This window comes from Natator depressus, chromosome 2 (genome assembly GCF_965152275.1).
Source record: "Natator depressus isolate rNatDep1 chromosome 2, rNatDep2.hap1, whole genome shotgun sequence".
Taxonomy (NCBI): Eukaryota; Metazoa; Chordata; order Testudines; family Cheloniidae; genus Natator; species Natator depressus.
The window spans coordinates 24,725,686-24,742,970 of NC_134235.1; the positions used below are offsets into that span (position 1 = coordinate 24,725,686).

At 44.7% G+C, this 17,285-nt stretch overlaps 1 protein-coding gene across 1 annotated transcript; it reads right to left on the bottom strand.

The window, feature by feature from the left end:
* Positions 1-580: 580 nt before the first annotated feature.
* Positions 581-7,036, bottom strand: CCN3 (cellular communication network factor 3). The gene is made up of 5 exons (XM_074942969.1): positions 6,950-7,036; positions 6,607-6,832; positions 5,668-5,919; positions 2,561-2,769; positions 581-1,733 (listed from the first exon to the last, which is right to left on the bottom strand). Exons 1-5 carry the CDS (start codon positions 7,034-7,036, stop codon positions 1,440-1,442), a joined length of 1,068 nt encoding a protein of 355 aa, XP_074799070.1. The 3' UTR covers positions 581-1,439.
* Positions 7,037-17,285: the final 10,249 nt, after the last annotated feature.

A 17,285-nucleotide genomic window follows, 5' to 3' on the forward strand; every position in this document is an offset into this window, starting at 1 on the left:
TGTTTGTACAATACCCTGCACTGTGAGGTCCTGGTCTATGTTTTGGTTCCATAGGCGATACCACACCATGTTTCTTTAATAAGTAATTACCATTGCAGTCTATTTATACAGTGGCTGCTATTATAAGGCAACACTTCCCTAGTGGAAGAGTTATTTCCTAATTATAGGAGAAAACTGTAGCATCTTACAACTGTGTGCCACAGTAAGTGCTGGAAATTAACTTTAGACAATAGTCACAGATTAAGAAAAGCCACCCAAACCCATATGACACAGTATATCTAACCCCATCACTTCTTTGCTACACAGTCCCTTCCCAATATCAGTTAACTGCTCAGAAAGGTGGATCTGTCAGGTGTGTACATTCTAAACCTACCCCCTTACAAATTCTCCATCTGTTCTAAGAACCAGTATCTCCTCACTGACAGACAATAGAGACTTAAGATTTAGAGGTGTACCAAGCACCTCACAAGAATGGGGTCTCATTTTAACTGCAACTTTTAGCTTTTTCCTTTTTTGGAAGTTTGGTAGTAACAAAAGTAACTAAGAAAAAGTTTAAAGCTCAGTTTTATTTACTCAATGCTTAGACATTTACAGATGCATTACAATATATACAGTTTCTATTTACATATTGTGTTCCATTTTATAGAAAGAGTAACAATACTTTAAAGTAATTTACAAACCTTTTACTTTTGTAGACTAACATTGTAATAACACTTGGAAGGCAGTGTTGCCTAATGGCTAGTGATTTAGACATGGTCATATTCCTGGCTTGAGCACTAGGTGACCTTGGGCAAGTCACTTCACTGCCCCGTGCTTCAGTTTCCCCATCTGTAAACTAGGGATAAGAATACCAATCCTCCTTTGAAGATTGCTGTAAGAACTAGGTATTGTTAGATGGTCAACTTCAACAGGATTTGGCTCCTTATGAAGCCATTAAATATCTGGAGATTAGCGAAGTTTCTCTGGTCTGCCTTGTGTCTTATACCTCTCCTCTAGCATTCTTGGGGTCACATGTGGCCCCTGATTCTCAGTATAATGAACTTATGTAGAAAAAGAGCTAGTACATTATGCAAATAGAGAGGACAAGAACATGGAAGTTTTACATAAAGTAACAGGAAGAGGATTTTTTAATAAATGCATGATAAAGGGCACTGATCCTGTTGCTAGTGAGGTCAAGGGCAAAATTTCCCAAGGAGGAGAGAAATTGATCATTTGCTTACTCATTTTTACATTACAGATGAAACTATATTCCACAACACTGAACTTTGTTAGTGAAATATATTTTTCCTTCCCTGAAGTACAGCATGAGTTATTTGACTACAGGAAGAAATGATGAGTTTAGAAAGACTGGATATATTAACCCATGATCAGATGCATGTAAGTTTCATATAAACTGTTCAAACATTAAGTTTTTAAAAAAGTAACCTGGTTTAAATGTTTCATATTTTTACTCCACTGAACATTGGCTCTAACAGCTGGAAGAAAACATTGTCCTGGGGACAGTTGTTATGACAGACACAGGTAGTGATCAGCATCATTGGCTCTTTGAGGACTTTGCTCTGGGGACACTGGAATTCAACCTGGATTGTCTTGGTGTTGTGTGGTGTGCAGCATCGTCCATCAGTGCAGAGCCCACAATAGCGGGGTTTATATGTCTGTATACTAGTGCAGTTCTTGTACTCAAAGTGAACAGCTTTCAATGACTTCTTTGTTCGGACACACTTTTTCCCCTTCTAAGAAAAACATGAAGTGTCATACAGGCAGTTCAGTATACTAACAAACTGACTGAAAAACAGAAGAAAGTTAGAAACATGCAGGTTTACCATGGGGTTTGGAGACCTTGGGCCTGTTTCTTGTCTCTTCGCTAGTGCTATAGCGGTCAGACTCCAGTTACTTCAGTGGACATATATTACTATCAGAGGCAGATTAGGGTTTTGTGGGGCCCTGGGCCAGAGCAAATGGGGGCCTATCCCCACCCCTTCCACCTGTAGTCCCACCCACCCACTCCTGCTGGGGAGTGGGGTTGGGGCACGGGGGCTTGACCCACTTGCCCAGCAGGAGCGCTGGGTGGGCGGAGCGGGGTGCCCATTTTTCCAGGGCCCCCTAATTGGCCAGAATTACTATTCTCACCCATGTGAAATTTGACCCAGGCCCCTTCATTCATGTATTGTGCAAGTCTCTAGTAAGCAACCTCTACTTATTCTGTGGTAAGGCACATTGTTGACAATTAAGTGTACTAAGAAAAAAATCCAAAACCCTTGGCCCAATTAAACCTTTGTGTAACACCTCTGAAGTCAGTAAAGTTGCACCAGGAAGTTTAGAGACTAAAACAGTTACTAATTATAATAAATCCTATGAAACATACAGATGCCAAAACATAGTTAACTGACAGCACCTCCCTACAAATAAAACTTCTGTAATGCACTGGAAAAAGCAAAACTGTTGCTTGTTCGTGTGTCTGTTTAATGCACTTGAAGTGCCAGCATTATATTTTGTATTTGAAAAGATGGAGGCGTTAGGGCAACAAAGAACTCACTCTAGCAAGTGCTTGGGATCATACCTTATCAGTCAGCTGTTCGCTCTCACAAGGTCGCACCATGCAGAGTCGCGTCTGCTTCACCATCTCACACTGAGGATTCCTGTTTGTAATGCGTGTGGAAAAGCCCATTCCACAGCTTTTGGAACATGAACTCCATTCTGTTGTCTGCTCAATACAGTTGGAACTTGAGTCAGACACATCAATTCCAAGAGTCGATTCTTTTCTATACACTATAAATAAAAAACCCCAAATACTCCATTACAATAAAAATAATGGATTCCTGTAAGAGTCCATTTGAACACCACCTAGTTCATTAATAGTGAACAATCAGACAAAAATAAATTCTCTAAACTTAGGACTTTGAAATAGGATTTAACAACTTTAAAGCAGATTACTGGAGTGCTTTTTAGTACTAGAGATTTGTTATTTAGGTGTTTGAAAGGTGCTCACTTGACAGCCCTGGAGACCGAAGTCCTCTGTTTATCAACAAAATGGGTACTGCCTAGTGCAGTCAGGAGTACAGAAATGTAGGTACACTAGCCTTTTCCATGCATCCCAACCTAAACTGGAGGGGAGAGTCATTCAGTCTCCATGCCCAGTCTGACAACTTTCCCATCACTGCTAGTTGTGATGAGGATTTTATTGCCAATTTGCAAGTCATGTGTGAATGACTATGTTTTACAAGAGGTTTTATCTTTTTATTCTTTGTCAGATTAGTCACCAAAAATTTAGGTATGAAATAAATTTCAAAATAATCCTTACATCTTATTGAACTGTAGTAAACAGCAGTGAAAGTAAGATGATTTTATGGCTATGGGAATAAAGCCAACTTGTCAATTAAGAGTTATGTCAGTCAAAGTACTTACAAAGACTGATGATTGTTATGACACTGTACTACCATGTGTTAAGCTATAAAACAAGTATTGCCAGCTTTATGGTTACCTGGTGAAAGAGAACATTCTTTTATCATAGGAGAGAACCAGAGTGAGTCCAAGTGACCTTGGAACACCCATTTCCTGAGCCAGGGCTTGGCTTGGTTCCCAGGGGAAACCTACAAGCTACATCATTGCTACAACTCTTGCTAGAAGCTATTCCACTGTCCTCTTACAAGGTAAGGCTCCAAAAAACTGGAGATGTTCTAAGTGATATCTCCAGTTGCAAAATGGCAGGGGAGAGGGGGAGAAAGAGGCCAGGACCAATACTGACAATGTCCAGGAGTCAACCTGTCATCAACAAAAAGCAAATGATGAGGAACAGTAGGATGAGGGTGGCAATATTTTGTATTTACATCATGCTGTACCTTTCAGATATTTCAGAGCATGTTCTAAAACTGTTACTAGAGCTCAGCATTCCTGCCAGGCAAGAACCAGTAAATACTGTTTCCTTTTTCAAATGTGTGAGCTGATATTCAGCAGTGTTAAGTGACTGGATCAAGGCCACACTGAAAAGCAGTATGCAGTGGCCCCAACTCCTACCTTTTTACCACTAGATTTGCAGGTTTACCTTACAAAGAACTGATGAGGTTAACTACAGTTTTAAAAAGGAAAAACATTCATAATTACAGAAAAGGTGGTGGGGTTGGGGGGCGATGTTACATAGCTGCTGCTTTAAAAAAAAAAAAAATACAACTAATACTTGTTTTTTTCTAAAAAGGCTCCTCGGGTTCCCGGAGAACTGAGCTGAAGACTTCTAGTTTCCCTGCCAGGCCAAGTGACAACAAGAGGAATGAGAACATTTTGGAATGGGACGATTCTTTCAGATCCACTGACTGTATCTGCACTAGTTGTTTCCCCTAATGTTGCCTGCTGTTGTCAACAGCTGTAGCTATGGGAGCTCGAACATACACAGGTGCTGGAAGCTGGTGCCATTTTACCTACCATGTCTATACCACATCTTCCACCATTGTTACCACTGGACAGAAGTTTTAGGAAGAGCATCTAGTATAGACAAGGTGATTTCTGTAGTATCTGATGTTACTTAGTCTTGTAGAGAAACCAGCGAGACTGTAGATCTGGGAGCAGTAGGACTGTTGACATGGCTACACTGGAAACTTAAAAGCGCTGCCGCGGGAACACTCCCACAGCAGCGCTTTGAAGTGCGAGCGTGGTCACGCGGGAGAGAGCTCTCCCAGCGTTCCTGGTAATCCACCTCCACGAGGGGATCAGCTCCCAGTGCTCGGAGCCTGTCTACATTAGCGCTTTAAAGCGCTCAGACTGGCTACGCTCAGGGGGGTGATTTTTCACCCCCCTGAGCCAGCAAGTTAGAGTGCTATAAAATGTAAGTGTAGACAAGCCCTCAGGTGGTTGGTTCCTCCTCCCTGTGGCCCTGGGAGAAGACTGTAGAGAGAAAGCCATCCAAAGTAGGATGTGGATACGGTCAAAGCAGAGATCTTTGGTTCTTGGAGACCTTTCTAGAGGTTTGACCAGACTTTCTCTACCCCCTGCTGAACGGTTGTTTGCACCAGCCCTTTCCCTCCCAGTCTCTACACCTTAGCTTCACTCCACAGCTACTCTACATCCCCCTTCCTTTCAGGATATCACTTCCTAACTAACCCCCCGCCCCAAAAGAATCAGAACTCACATGTTTGCCACCATCCCACCATTCACTATGCTTGTGTTCTACTCTTTCCCCCACTCTCTTTCTGCCATGTCTATTTAGATAGCGAGCTTGTCAGGGCAGGGGCCATTTGCTACTCTTTGCACAGGGAGGGCTCCCTCTTGGTTTGCCCTTAGGCACTACCATAATAAAATCATTTCTCAGGCCGGCCTCACCTCTGCACACGCTACCAGGTGTAGTGCTTATGGGACTAGTGATTGGGCACTGCTGTTCCTGGTAGGTAGTGTTTGCAGGATCAGGCCCTGGTTTTGTTTTAAGAGGCTAATTACAGTTAAAAATGGCTATGCGTTTGTTTCCTTTGGGGGTGTTTTAAGTGCCTTTTGCAATTCCACTTTTATTCCTATTTTCTGTATAGTCACTAGTGACTCTGGATGGCTTTAATGAATGTTCTATATGCATTTCTTATAGAAGAACTGGAAGTGGAGGTCTAGTTTTGATAACCAAGTGGGCATTTCCAATACACAATCATTACAGAGTTAATTTGACTGCAATAGCTAGTCTGAATAGCTCACCAGCCATAGCAAAACTGCCCAAAGTCACTTCCTCTTTAGGGTCACAAGTCCACTTCTCACAGCACTCTCCTGGGACTTCAGTTTTCCTTGGGAAAGGGCAATCAGGACCAGGGAGCAGTAGGTCAAGGTTACAGCGGGGCACACAGCCAATCTGACCATCTCTGCAGGCACACTGGTATTTACAGCTGGGCTGGAATGTCTCCCCACTCTGATAAATAACCCCGTCAAACACACAGTTGTCTCCTTCAAGCACTGGTATAAAGAGGGAAAAGTGCAGGAGTTACATGTAAAACCAAGACTACACACAGGCAGCCACTATTTGCTCCACTTCATTAAAAGAACAACATTATTATAGCAGAACACAGTGATGGTATGAGATGCTGAAGTTCTGAGGGAAAGATTTCTCCTCATTTACACTTTAGAGGAGCTCAACTTTGTCTGCCACACCTGCTACCCCAGGGCTTTGGTGGTGAAATCCCTAGGTGATGTCAGGAAGAGGAAGCCCTGAGGAAGAGGTATCCCAGCAGTAATCTAAAGTAGGCAGTGCCATGGTAGCACATATGGTTGGCAAACAGGAATGTAAATCACATAAAGAGATACATGGGGGTGGAGGAAGGGAGCGACATTTTCGTAGCTCAGGAGGAAGCCAACAGATTTCCTTGGTGGCTGAGCATCCCCATGGCTTTTCGCCCTGTGAGGTACTCTCGGTTAGGGGCAGCCACTAGGGCTCCACCCCCGATCTGTGCGTGGGGAACGGAGAAGAGTGACAGGCTCTGCCCCCATGGGGTGTCCCAAGGCGCTGACGTCCCTCGCTCCTTCTCCCAGCCCCGAAGCATCCCGGCTGAGCACTGCGCAGCCCGGCACCGGGACCAGCCGCTCCGGCTGCGATGCTCTCAGGCGGGCCCCGGATCCGGTCACAGGCTCCGCCGCCGCACTTACCCATGCAGATGCCCCGCGCGGCCCCGGCGCTGCGGGCGCAGTAGAGGCCGCTGCCCTGGTCGCAGGGCTGCCGCTCGGAGCAGCTCTCCCCGCGCTGCCGGGCGCACACCAGGCAGCAGGCGCAGCCGTCCAGCACGGCGGGCACTCCCGGGGCGCAGCGGGGCGGCGCTGCCCGGCACTGGCGGCCGCCGCACTGCGCGGGGCACGGCGGCGGCTGGGCACTCACCTGCGGGGCAGACAGATGGACCAAGTCAGCGGGCTCCCTGCGGCCCCCTCCCCGGCCCGCCGCGGCTCCGGACCCCGCACGCCTGCCCTGCCCTGCCCTGCCCTGGCCTTGCCTTGCCTTGCACAGCAGCAGAAGCAGAAGCAGCAGCAGCCGCCCCAGGCTGAGCAGGCGCCGCCTCCGGTCGCAGTCACGCGTCAGCCTCATCCTGCTGCGAGTCCCGCTCCCCTCACCTCCCTGCGTGCAGGCCTTCGGAGCCGGTTATATAGAGCGCCTCTGAAACCCCGTCCTCCCATTGGGTAGCCCGGGGGCGGGGCGCAGCGAGGGAACCAATCCCAGGCGCATCAGACTCGGGTCCTTTGCCGTTCTAGCGCGTGGCGGGGCGTGGCACGCGGGAGCTGAGCGGGTGCGGGGACCGCGGTGGGAGCTGCCTGAGCAGGACGGGTAGTGATGGGACAGAGGTGCAGGAAGGAGGGAGAGAGACTGGTGCTCTCCCTGGACACTGTAACTGCACTCTCCCGCCTGTCTAGGGGTTAACGCTCTGGAGCGGCCAAATGCCCAGATAATCCAGCTCTTTAAACAGAAAGCCTGGAAGTAGGTGCTTGCTAGCCAGACCCGGGATTTAGGGATTACCTGCCAGCCCCCCTGCGGCCAACCCTGTCAGAAGTCAGTCTGTTGTTGAAGGGAATAATTTCCCAGCCACCAGTTTCAGGAAGCAAAACGAAAGAAAAAATGCTAATTGCCCTGGCACGTGCAGAGCTGAGGCATGAAGCAGGTGGAGGGGGGAAGATGGTGGCAAAAGCATAGAAGTCCCTCCAGCAGCATCCTCACCTTTTTGCACTCTGTGTGTACACACAGTATATCTGTACTTGGGTGCTTCTAGAGTTCTCAATAAGGAGTAAGCAATTTGCTAAGATTAGCCCAAAAGGTTAATGGCTGGGTCCTTTGAGAGGATCAGCGCTATTGTTTCCCTGAGCCTGGACTATTTGCTGCAGTAGCATTGAGAGCATCAGTGCAGGAGTTAATATTAGGTGGCATTTTTGGCCCACAGTATTGCCAACCCCAAATGCTCAAAAATCATGAGTCAGGATTACCAAAAAACTCATGATTGGCTTTAAAATAATGAGATTATGTAAAAAATAGAGTCAGTGTTTTTTATTTGCCTTCTCCTTTTTGAGCCATGAGGATGCACTGGGGGGGTGGGGGGGGGTCATATTTTGAAGTTTTCTTTCTAGAAACCAAAGCTAGAAGTTACTTTTTCTTTAAGAATGAAGGCTGAAATCATCACATATCCACTTGACTCCCAGAGCTCGGGCTTTAAGCAAAACAATTATTATGAGACTTATGACAAAATCATGAGAGTTGGCAACAGCAGTGCTCCTTGGATCAGCCTGGGAAGGCCCCAGGAGATCTGTGAGAAGCCTAATGTTTATCCATTTATCAAATGAAAGTTACTTTGTTGCTTATCTGGGCTCAGCATTTTCTGTTGGGAATCTGGACTCCTGTCTGTTTTCTCTTCTGTTTTAGCTGATATACTACTCCCATCACCATGGTATCTAAGCACTTTCCCATAGTGCATTCAGCAACATGACTAGCATGTGACACATACTGTTCTTTCTTCCTCCCTTCAGGCAAACTGCAGAGGACTAAAAAATAAATAAATAAAAAATTATGAGGGTTAGTGAAGGAAAGAAGTGCCCCTGGGAGAAAGTGATGAGCTTTATGCTAGTTCTTATATCTTGCAGGAGTTTTTCCCAAAGTCTTGGACTGTCAGCCCCAAGAGTGGGCCTTTGACCCTTCACAAGACCTCAGGGTGCTACTCTAATAGGTGTAATAACTAGAGGGGGGAGACTTTTGAAAGTTTGACAATTTTTTGGTGAAATTCTGTTTTTCATCCAGCTCTAAGTATTACGTGTACTTCATCAATATAAATATCACTGAATATGCACTAGCAGGAGAGGGAGTGTAAGTCACCAGCTAGCTATACAGTTTCCCAGTTTCAGTCAGAGTTCATTCAGCATATGCAAGCAGGTATATTTACAGCAGTAGTTTGTTTTAATGGAAACTCTACTCAAACTCCTTCACCCTCACACTGCTTAACGAAGAGCCCCTGTGATGTCTTGAAAAGACACAGTCCTCTGTATGCCTATTGTATGTGCATGACTGTGAAATGTGCAGAACCCTGAGCATCAAGCCGTGGGAATATTTTATAGACATAGCTCTTGTGCTCTGTAATGGGAAATTATTTGAGAATTTAGGGTGCCAAATTCAGGCCAAGTGTAATCAGGAGTAACTACTCTTAATTTATTTTATTCATCAAGAGCTGTGCCATGAATATCCGAAGGTAACCGCCCCAGGTCCCGGGCAGACCCTGTTGCACAGAAAGCCTGTGTGCACAATTGTCTGAAGCAGGTAATAAGTAACAGAATCTAACTCAGACTGTTAAATAACGTCATTTGAAAATAAACAAAAATGGAAGACAGACTGGTGAAGACTGGAAGTCTTTAAGCTTAAAGAACCAACAAGGTTCTTTAGGTTGTTATAAGATTGCTATAGCAACCAGCCAAAATAGTGATCAGCACAGAAGGATGTTGCTATAATTGGAATCACCAGATGTGTGTTTTGATTGGGACCACGTTGCCACATCCTTCTGGAAGTTACTTGGTAACAGCTAGGTTGCTGAATGACCCAGCTTGCAGAAGAGGGCGCAAACCATACCATCATGGATGTCAGCCTCTCCTTCATCTCCCAGGACTCACAAATCTACCATCACGGCTTTGGCCCTTGTTCTCTTAATGCTGAACAGTGTTCTGGCCAGACCAGGCAAGGATAGGGAACCAGATGGTACCACAAGCTACACAGAGTTACAGCTTGAGTGTGAACTTGAGGTTTCTGCAGTCACCACCTACCTAATTTGTCATTTCCCCTTCCCTGTCATGTTTCTTTTCTTTCCTAGCTTTCTCTTGCCTTCTGGATTAGCTAGCCAAGACAAAGCCACTTTTTTCAGCACTGTGGCCAGAAAGACAATTTATAAACAATGCTTTTAGTCCAACTGCTAGAAGTTTGCCAAAACATTAAGAGTGTCTAATCAGATACCATGGTTTCCCTGTAATTTTTTCAGCACTAAGTTGTAAGAGAGGTTCTGTATAAGAGAGATACACAGAAGATGCATTTTCTCTCCCCCTCTAAGTCTTAAAAAAAGACAGACATCAGTAACAACAACCCAATGCTATTAAGTCAATTCCACCCTCACCCCTCAATAAGAACATTTCACATTGCTATTTAATGCCATCCAAAGATTGTTAAGCAAAGGAGTTTCCCCTATAAAAGACTATAAAGCTACAGGGAAGGAGAAAAAGGGAAAGTAAAATAAAATGTTTATTTAAAACTTGAGAAGTTAGCTGTTTTTATGGGTGTTCAATATACTTTTTAACCATTTTTTAAAAATTGCCACAGGCCCTCACAGTTTAGTGTAGCAAGCAGCAAACAAGAGTTTTAAAACAGCTTTGCTGTTATTGGGCCCAGTGCCCCTCCCCAGCATATACAAAAACCTGCCTTTCCCAGGTACAAACCTTATCCAAAAAATGTAAGTAATTCATTTTCAAGGTGTAACAGCAGTTCCAAAATAAAAAAGTTCTTCCCCCTACCCCAGGATATGAAACAATTTAAAATAAAGTTCCAGCATTAATAGACCATCTTACACTATGCTGCACACCAGAACTCTCTCCACCAGCCATTCCAGCCCTTTTTCCTCTCTGGTTGATAGGCAACTGGTCCTGATTGCTGGGTGGACATTGGCTGTTTGGACCTCTTACACTTTTAACTCCTACTTGCGTGACCCTGGATTTCTACAGATTAGCACAGGTAAATGAACGATTTTGTAATTTACCACATCTTGGGTGATCCCAAACCTCAAGTCTATAGTCATCTTTATACCAAGACAATTTACTACAAGGTTAAATTGTATCCCAGGGAGTTAGTTTTCATTTTGTTTGATCGTATCCTCTATTTAAAAATCACTACAACAGCTAATGAAAATTATGCTATGAATGAAGATTAATTAGAAGTGAAAGCAACATGAAAACTGTTAACACAAGAATACTACTAAGGTCACCAGGAATCACTTTGAATTTCTTTATCATATGTAGATTAAAATGAGTTTCAATTCATAAACTGAAACTTTAATTTGATGGGGGATTATTTTTAATGTAGTTTACAAAGTTCAGGCTATCAAGAATTTATGTAGTTACCTTATTCTTTTCCTGGCCTCCCGAGACTGAGAGCTGTACATTCCCAGCATCTGAGATTGTGACAGTCCTTTACCCAGGTTGAGGATGAGGCACTTTTTAACATCAAGGTACCAAAATACACCCCCCCAGAATCAGGGCCAGATTTCGGGGCACTTCTTATATGGGCATGCTGGGTCTAGATTGGCTGCTTCTCACAGCCCTCCTCCTATTGGTCACTTCCCCCAGCAGCCTCCCTAGACCTCTTAACCCCCTCACTTGCCAGTGTGGGGCAGATACCCCATCACACAACCCACCAGGCATGTTCAGCAGCCTGTCCCAGCTCTCATCTGATCTGTGTTTTCCTTACGTATCTCAGGATTCAGTATGCCCAGCAGGCCTCTGGCGGATATTTACTGTATTTAAAAAAAACCAACAGTATATTATAGACTGCGCTGATGAATTTTCTGCCACAGGTGCGTTGGGAACTCAGTTACCCAGAGTTTCCTTGCTGGTTGCATGAGCAGATTTCCACAGAAGCAATGGATGAGTCGGGAGGGAAGGAGGGAGGGGAAAATGTATAGAAGCCCTTCCTTGCCACTGTACACAACTGAGGCTAAACTGCCACTGAAATTAATTATAAAGCTATCAGCACCTGGAGTAACTTCTCCAGAGAGTTATTTCAATTATGGAGGCAGATACCAGTGAAAACACACAGGAACAATGTACTACAGATGAGTAAGGGAGCCTGCCTGGGACTAGCTTAGCATGTCAGCCCTTTTCTTGTTGTGAAATTTAGGAATCAGATTAATTTCATTACAAGCAGAAAGCTATGACTAGAAAAGCAGCATGGTCTACTGGGTAAAGCCATGGCCAAGCACTCAGGAGAAGTGGGTGATATTCCCAGCTCTGACACTGACCTGCTGTATGACCTTGAGTGAGTCACTTCTGCCCTCTGTTTACCTTTCCACTTTTTGTCTATTTATTTAGATTGTTTAAGCACCTTAAGGTGGCAACTGTCTGCTACTGTGTGTACATACCAAAGTCCAATTGTGCTAGGCGCTGTCTTTGTTGGCATTTATAGATGCTACTGAGATGCAAATCAATAGTAATAAAAGTCATACAATAATTTTTTGATACACCTTTAAAAGTTTATATTGGTATTTTAATTTTTTTCCTAACAGCAACTATTCCACATTGACTTGTCACTTTGTTACACCTTTGGCTTCATTTGAATGCTTTGGCTTCTGTTCATGGATTTCAAAGTAATTAAGGGTTATTAATGAATTAATCCTCACACTATTAGGAATGAAACACAATTGTCTGACTTTTCCATCTGGGGGAAACCAAGGAACAGAGTCTGTGAGTTGCTAAAGGCCACAGAAGAAGTTCATTTCAGAGGAAGGATTAGAACTCGAGGACTCCTCATGTTCCGTCGAGTATTCAGACCACTAGATCATCTTAAATTTTATAAATTGAGGCAGAAAGGAATCCTGATTCTGCACTGGGATCCACATAGGCAGGTCCTCAAAGATATTTAAGTGCCTAACTCCTTTAATTTCAATGGGACTTAGGTGCCTCAATGCCTTTGAGGATTTAGGCCCTAGTGACTAAAGACCACTCCATCAGAACCATTGAACTTCCAGACAATGGTTTGGAAAAAAGGAAGTGTGATGCTTCCTCCCCCTAAGTAATGAGCACAGGATGTTGCTGAGGACTATGTCCAAAAACTTGATGCTAGCTTTATTCCAAAACTGTTCGTTGCGTCAAAACTGGCCCCAGTGCCCAGGTAGCATGGGGCTGTAGTATAATGGGATGTGCAGGCAGTTGCTATTCTTTATTCTCTCTGTTTATTAGTTTGGTAATGCATAAGGACAGTTCTATTTCAAGCTATACTTACAAAACAGCATGACAGCAATCAACGATTTATGCTTCAGACATGCATAATTTACACACTATGAAGCTTTTATAAGCCAAACTGATTTCTCATGAGTATATACGTAGGTATCTGTGTCTATACATTTGGTTGCATTAAAAGATGTGTTTTGATTGGCGTAGTTTGCCAAGTGAATCAGATCACACCGCATCTGTGATCTGTTCTCATCGTTATTTACCACCCCGCCAATCTTTGTGTCATATGCATATTTTGTCGGTAGTTATTGTATATTTTCTTCCATATTGAAAAATATTAAATAGCATTGGGTCAAGAACCAATCCCTGCAGGAGTCCATTGGAAACACCCTCACTCATTGATGACTCTTCATTAGATCTATCTGCATGCACGCACACGGGTTGTATTGGAAGTTTCACCTTTGACTTCAATGGGAGCAAAACTGGGCACTATATGGTTGATTATGCCAAAGTTATTGCTCATCTAGGTAACAGGAATTTTTTTTACTCAAGCAGGGTTTTGCTACATAGCTGCAAAGAAAATGATTCTAATCATAGACTGTGTACAATACCAGAGGAGAAGTACTCATCTGTGGATTCTGAACCCTCTCCCAATTCCCCGTTATTATTGCTGGGAATACCCAGCCTCTGTCACTGGAAGAGCAAAGACACCACTCCAGATATTGTTGAGAATTTACCAAGCAGCACTGTGTCCAGCAAAGTAATTAATACAACCATTAATTTGGTTTCATATGTACTTTGTCTTAGTAAATCATTGGGCCAATAACGTTGACAAAGCCTGTGATACTGCACCTCATATTCTTCATAGTTGTATAATTATGATGCATTTTTTTTATAAGATGTGTCTTGTCAGGTGTCTATGGAAAAGTTATGATTTGCTGAATTTGATTCTCCTAGTTGTATGCATGTATCATTTTTGTATCTGAAGTTATGAATATTGACTATGTATCTGTATTTCAAATGTGCTTACTCTGGAAAACACCCACAGCTAGCCTTTCAGGTACAACAATGAAGAAGCTAGAAAGTGCTGATGGCCCATCAGCAAAGACAATGGGACATGAAAGAGCTAAACCTTCTGGTGAACCTTTCAGCCAGCCCATGAATAATGGCTGCTGTGACTCAGCAAGGGGCATGTGACCGGACCACATGACGCTGACCTCCATTTTGGTACCTGTATTTTTCCACAAACTGGGCCAGGAACTAACTTTGGAACAAAGGGCTCCCGCCATATAGAAAAGCTATATAAGGTGAGGTGTTGCCTTGTCTAGGAGCCTCATTCCCCACACAAGAACACTCCTGGAAACATCTAAGAAACAAAGACTGAACAGAGGGAGAAGTGCTGGTCCCAGATTAAAAGGATTTCTAGCCTGTGTATGGAAACCTGGTGGACTGCTTGTAGCATTAGCCAGGGTGAGAAACTGCTAATTCATATCCAATCTTTCTAGTATTTTAGGCTTAGTTTGTGGTTTTGTTTATTTGCTAGGTAATCGGCTTTGATCTGTTTACTATCATTTATAACAACTTAAAATCTATCTTTTTGTAGTTAAAAAACTTGTATTTTTGCTTTATCTAAACTAGTGTGCCTTTGAGTGAAGTGTCTGGGGAAAAGTCTCAGCTTGGTTAACACAGGCTTGTTGAATATCTTTCCCACATCAAGGGAAGAACAAACTATTTATGTGCTATTTACACTGTACAAATCCCTGTGCAGTGCAAAATGGTATAATTTTGGGTTTATACTTCAATGTGGGATGTGTGCCCGGGGAGCTGGGAAATTGACTGGTGTCTGCTGTTTGAACTCATGTAGCTCAGTTTGGATGAGTGGCGCCATATACTGTTGTGTTGGGTGATAACAGGGCCTGGTGAGGCTGGCTGTCTCTCCAACCAAGCCATGTGAAAATAGGGCCAACTCAGCTGTGTGTCTTAAAGTGTTTCCCATAGCTCCCAGACTGCACCCTGGGGGTGACATTCTGTCACAAAGCCAATGTATTTTCCTTATTGAATTCAACTAAAGCAGTGTCTAAGGCAGGGGATCTCAAACTTATTTTTCAGGGCCTGTGTTGTGTGGTATGCATACCCCATCCTCATTTGGGGCATGGTGGGGTTGTGGTACCACTGCGGTTACAGTCTATCTGACAGTCTTTAGGCTGAAAGCGGCATGGCCCAGATGCCAGAGACAATATGGCTGCCCTTAGGGTCAGCGTAGTGTAGCCCAATGGCCAGAATCAATTACAGAGGCCCTTGCATTCAGGGTAGTGCGGCCTAGCGGCCAGAGTCCATATAACTGCCCACAGACACAGGGCAGTTCTGCCTAGGGGCCAGAGTAAATTACAACAGCTCCTATGTTCAGGGCAGCACAGCCTAGCAGCCAGAGTCACTTGCAGTGGCCCTTGTACTCAGGGCAGTGCAGCCTAGCAGCCTGAGTCCATATTACAGCCCACAGATACAGGACAGTGCAGCCTAGCAGCCATTACCCAGCGAGCCACCACGGGCAGGTGGGAGTGTGACGGTCTGGGTAGGGGGGCCCTGGCCCTGGCCCACCCAGGGCCCTAACAGTGGCAGAATGGTCCACCATGGAGTCAGCAGGGAATCCTACTGAAACACACTGACCTCACTTGGATGGGACATTACCACTCGCACACTCTCCCTGGGTCACTTCCTACCCTGCTTCCAGAAACTGCAGTCCTGGGGTATCAGGGTCTCGGGGCTCATCAGCATGGATGATTCCCTGGGGCTCCGTTGGCCATAGACCTCCAGTCTGACTCTCAGGATCTCTGGGTCCTACAGGCAATGGCTGTGATGGCTCTTTGCCAAAGGTCCTTCCCCTCCTGCATTCCACCTAGAATGAGCTGGGCTGCTCCCTTTTATACTGAGGCAGCAGTTGGAGCATGCCCAGCGCGGTCTGAGGGGTGGGATTTCCGCCGCCCATAGCATGGGGTTAACCCTCTCTTGTCCAGTGTGTGGTATGCACACCCCGTCAAAGCCCCCCAGTGAAAATATTTCAGGCTGTGATGAACTCCCCCCCCCCCCCCCACACACACCGCAAGAAAGTGATAGTAAATTACTGTACAGACTTATAGGAGCACTAAATGAAGCATGTAACCATTATCCCTGCAGTCAAAGACTCTGAAGCCTCTCAAAAAGTGTAAAGCAACAGCCTTCAGGAATAAATACATTGACATTTAAGAAACTTATGTAACCCTTCTGCCAGGTGGAGCCAGCAGCAACCAGGGCTGGGTTCAATATCTACGGGTTACTTTCCATTGATACACCACGGAACCAGGTCGAGCCCCCCACCCAATAACCTGGGAAAATTACACACCACCCCTGGGTGCCTCTGAGAGGCAATACTTTCCTACTCGCAAGCACAGAATCTGAGTGTAGAAAATAAACATTTAATAAAAGGAGGGAAGTAACTTGGCATTAATTTGGGGAAACACCGCAAACAGGGTTTATAAACATAAACCATGAGTAAAAGACCCACCCACAAGTAGGTTGGGCAGTGTCCTTTTCCCCTCAGGTTCTTAGGTCCAGCAACCCAAAAGTCCCTTTCACATGCCCGACCCCACTCACAGTTATTGTCCTTGGTCAGTGCAGACCCAGAGTTCACCTCCCCCTGCCAGGGAGTAAAGAGGCATCTTGCTCACCAGCCACCTGCTCACAGCTCTCATTGCGCCTCTGCACCACTGCCCTGCTGGCTACTCATCATGCCTTTTTGCCACCGCCCTGCTGGCCACTCATTTGCTAGCTGACTGTCTGTCACCTTCTGCTGTGACCTCTACACACCAGTCTCTCAGTGATTTTTCAGCTCTTTTGTAGGCTGGGTAGAAACAGTCCCACCACAACTGATTTTTTTGTTCTTAACAAGTTTAGTTCTTAACAGTCCTATCACAACTGGTTTCAGCTCTGACTGAGCAATTACAATAATAAAAGAGGCTCCTAATAAAGCCTATTTAGATCTATTCTTTAAACAGTGGAGAAGAATAGGTTAAGCCAATCAAGGGGAGGATACACAGCCTCTAAACCAGAATTTCTGCACATACCCACCACCCCCACTTACTTTCACAGAGCGCTGACATTCAATCCCCTGCTTAATGAGGTTCTTTCAACTGAGGGTGCTCCCCTTATTTGGGACAGGTTAACCACAGTCCTGCTCTCCTTTATTCCTACAATAATTACAACATTGGTAACCATATTTCACTATCCCTGCATTCAGTACTAAAGTCATTTGTACCCAACACCAGCCAAAGTTGATCCTTTGACACAGCTATAAATGATGAATGTCTAATCAGAGCAAGAGAAAACTATTTACATAAACACAC